The sequence below is a fragment of the Triticum dicoccoides genome, chromosome 7A, assembly GCF_002162155.2.
Source record: "Triticum dicoccoides isolate Atlit2015 ecotype Zavitan chromosome 7A, WEW_v2.0, whole genome shotgun sequence".
NCBI classification, from domain to species: domain Eukaryota; kingdom Viridiplantae; phylum Streptophyta; class Magnoliopsida; order Poales; family Poaceae; genus Triticum; species Triticum dicoccoides.
The window spans coordinates 558,736,571-558,740,037 of record NC_041392.1 but is presented as its reverse complement, the minus strand read 5'-3'; the positions used below and the strand labels follow the sequence as shown (position 1 = coordinate 558,740,037).

The window sequence follows — 3,467 nt, the reverse complement described above, 5'->3', positions numbered from 1 at the left end:
GACCCCTACGGATTAGTATAACGCAGAAAAGAGCAGACGCCGGTGGAGCCTAGCAAGTCATACGCTGAGCAGTGCCTCGCCTCGCCTCGCCGCCAGATCTCGCCTCGCCGTCCACGCATCGTATGCTCGATGCTGGTGGACAGGGCTGCAGGATACAGAGGGAGAACGACGGGGAGACCGTGATCTGTCCGTGTGACACAGTCATCACAGATGATGAAAGTGAGCTGTTGAGACAATGGAGTTGTTGCAAACGATAGGGTCTCATCTGAAAAAAAGCTGAATGGACCAAAGGTAAAAACAGTCTCTCCTGTAGAGCAGTATCTGCTTTTGATGTAGCAACAGTCGGCCAAGCCTCAACACCAACACGTCGCCGGCTATATTATTGGTGGCCACCAGCATTAGCGATTTAGCATATGCTCTGCTGCTGTCACAGTGATCGGGCCTGCTTTCCCGCCGATACCATACATGGTTCACACACGAAGGTTGGGAGCAATGCAGAAAGGGGCGTGTGGCGGGGCCCGTGCAAGCGAGCAACTTGTGGCCAGGATGAGTCCAGAGACATCGGTGCACGGGGCGCAGCCAAGTTGCGCGTTCCCGTCAGTCGACTCGGCTGGGCATCACCACGTCGCCGTCCGGCCACTGCTGATTGCGGTACGTGCAAGTTGGCCGCTGGCCCCCCGTTCCGTCGGACCTTTCAAAGCCAGCGAAGCCGAGCCGAGCGCCATGCATTCCAGACCCACAGACGACCGCGCGTGATTAATGGGGGAGGCAACCTTGTCCTTGGGCCTGAACAAGGTCGAGTACCCGAGGGTGGAGGCGGCGGATGCGGCTTTGGCCTTCACTCTGAGCACCGGCGGCGGCGGCGGCGGCAGCTGGGTGGTGGAGATGGAGAAGACGATCGGCGACATGAACGTCGACCCAGCGGTGGAGATGGCGCGCTGGAAGCGCCACTCCGTCTACCGCGTCCCGGAGCGGATCAAGAACCTGCACAACAGCAAGGCGTACCAGCCGGAGCTGGTCTCGCTGGGGCCCTTCCACCACGGCGACCCGGAGCTGCTCCCCATGGAGGAGCACAAGCGCCGCGCCGTCGTGCACCTCGTCAAGCGCTCCGGGAAGCCGCTGCGGGAGTTCGTGGCCGCCGTCGCCGAGGTGGCCACGCAGCTGCTCGACGCCTACAAGGACCTCGGCGACGAGTGGCGCGGCGCCGACAACCGGGAGCGCTTCGTGGAGCTCATGGTCACCGACGGATGCTTCCTGGTGGAGGCCATGCGGATGGACGCGCTGCGGGGGAAGGTGCACGAGGACTACGCGCCCAACGACCCCGTCTTCAGCAAGTACGGCTACCTCTACCTCTGGAACTACATCCAGTCCGACATGGTCGTCGTGGAGAACCAGCTGCCGCTGCTCCTCCTCCAGAGGCTCCTCGTTGTCATGGACCATGACAGATATCAGGTACCGTGCTACTACTACACTTTATCTCATCGATCCATAAATTTTCAACGCTCATTCGGTCTCTAACCCACCCCCTTTAATTCCCCCGGGCCCGTAGTTTATCAATCAATTACGATCGGCCAGATTCAAACCGGCAATAATCACTTCAGTAATAGATTTAGGAGTACATTGCAGATACTATCTGCCTTTTTTTGCGGGGAGATAATATCTCCATTTTAATTGGATTCAGTGGTTGGCTTCACTGAATTGGCGCCGGCTTCAGTTTAATTGGCGTACAAGGCATGGCTGAGCTAGTGTTCTTGCATGCCGACCTCGACGGCGACAGATGAAAGAGACATGATAGATTGTCGGCAAACTTCGTGTGAAAGTGACACCCGGCTGCTGTTGGAGCGTCGACGGCGGCTCCGCCACGCGCCAGCCTCCACTACACCTCCAGCGACGATGCCTATGGCATCGAGCTCGCACACTGATGGATAGAGTGAATAAGGGGAGGCAAATGACAAAGTTTCAGTAAGAACAATTGACTGAACGAAATGAAAATAACTGCCTGTCGAGTTAAATTTTCTAGCCGATTTTACAAGACGCTTTTGTGATTAGATTGTTATCATTTCTCAGCGAGTTTTCCGTACATCAAGCTTGATTCTAAACACTAACTAGTGCGTAGTACACTGACTTAGAAACCAGTTCTGTTAAATTCATATTCCAGTTTGGCGAGTTGTATGGCTGCATGCATCTCCCAGATGAAGAGACTGGGGTTATCCTCTTTTTTTTAAAAAAGTTTGGCTAGTTGTTTTTTCAGTGCTTATAGGAATGCCAGCATGTTTGCTCTAAGAAGTTGAAAATTCATGTATTCATCGGGGAAAAAAAATAATAACAGTACAGCCGGCCTCGAGGTGGGATAACTAGTATATACATTGAACCTGTGAATCTTTATTGAAAATATATGGTCAATGGAGACCGAGGCAACCATGTTAGTTCTAACTGATTGCTATAGAATGCTTCAGGAGTGAGCAGGTTGGTGCTGGACTCTCTCTGCCCATGGCGGCGGCACCTGGTGGGCATCAACCACCTCGGCCTCCACCCGCTCGACATCCTGTACACGAGCCTCACCCACGGCGACCACCAGGAGCGCACCGGGTCGACGGCGTACGTGATGCCGTCGGCGATGGAGATCTACGAGGCCGGGATCCACTTCAAGGTGAGCGACACCGACAGCCTCCTGGACGTCCACTTCGAGCACGGCGTGCTGAGCATGCCGGCGATCAGGGTGGACGACCGGACGGAGAAGAAGTTCCTGAACCTGATGGCGTTCGAGAGGCTCCACCCGGGCGCCGGCAACGACGTGACGGCGTACGTGATCTTCATGGACAACATCATCAGCTCCGCCAAGGACGTGGCGCTGCTGCGGTCCAAGAACATCATCGAGTGCGGGCTGGGCAGCGACGAGGAGGTGGCCAAGCTGCTCAACAACACGCTGAACAAGGGCGGGGTGATGAGCCCGTCCAGCAGGCTCCACGACGTGCAGCGGCGGGTCAAGGCCCATTGCCGGATGAGGTGGAACAGGTGGCGGGCCAACTTCTTTCAGAGGTACCTGAGGAACCCCTGGGTGTTCATATCCCTCGTCGCCGCCGTCGTCCTGCTCGTGGCCACCCTCTTGCAGACTGTGTATACCGTTTTGCCTTTTTACTCTAACACTTAGTACTACCACTTTTTTCTTTCTTTTTGCGGGTAACACTTAGTACCACTTGAATGTACACTGTAATTTTTCTAATATTGATTAATGCATACGCTTTGTCCTACTTGGTTCATGGAGTCTCTCTGCCTGGTTTGTTTATGAGTACTTTGTCGCATAAACTGTGGCCATATGCAGGCCACTGGCCAATTTTCTGTCTTTCGTATGAAAAGGCAGAGCTCCTATCCGCTGCTCATAAAGAAAAATATATTACTTCCTTTGATCCAAATTAATTGACGCGGCTTTGTACTTTGTTTTTAAATATAAGCTTTTTAAAGATTTC

The 3,467-nt window shown here is 54.2% G+C and overlaps 1 protein-coding gene across 1 annotated transcript; it reads left to right on the top strand.

Annotated features, from left to right (window-relative positions):
- Positions 1 to 646: 646 nt before the first annotated feature.
- On the top strand, positions 647 to 3,260 carry LOC119331206 (UPF0481 protein At3g47200-like). The gene is made up of 2 exons (XM_037604375.1): positions 647 to 1,452; positions 2,447 to 3,260. Exons 1-2 carry the CDS (start codon positions 760 to 762, stop codon positions 3,149 to 3,151), a joined length of 1,398 nt encoding a protein of 465 aa, XP_037460272.1. The 5' UTR covers positions 647 to 759; the 3' UTR covers positions 3,152 to 3,260.
- The last annotated feature ends 207 nt before the right edge of the window (positions 3,261 to 3,467 follow it).

Excerpts from the sequence above, each read along its gene's own strand:
- LOC119331206 (XM_037604375.1), top strand. The coding sequence starts at position 760 with ATGGGGGAGGCAACCTTGTCCTTGGGCCTGAACAAGGTCGAGTACCCG. Across the intron at positions 1,453-2,446 it reads TGGACCATGACAGATATCAG|AATGCTTCAGGAGTGAGCAG; the intron begins GTACCGTGCTAC and ends TGATTGCTATAG.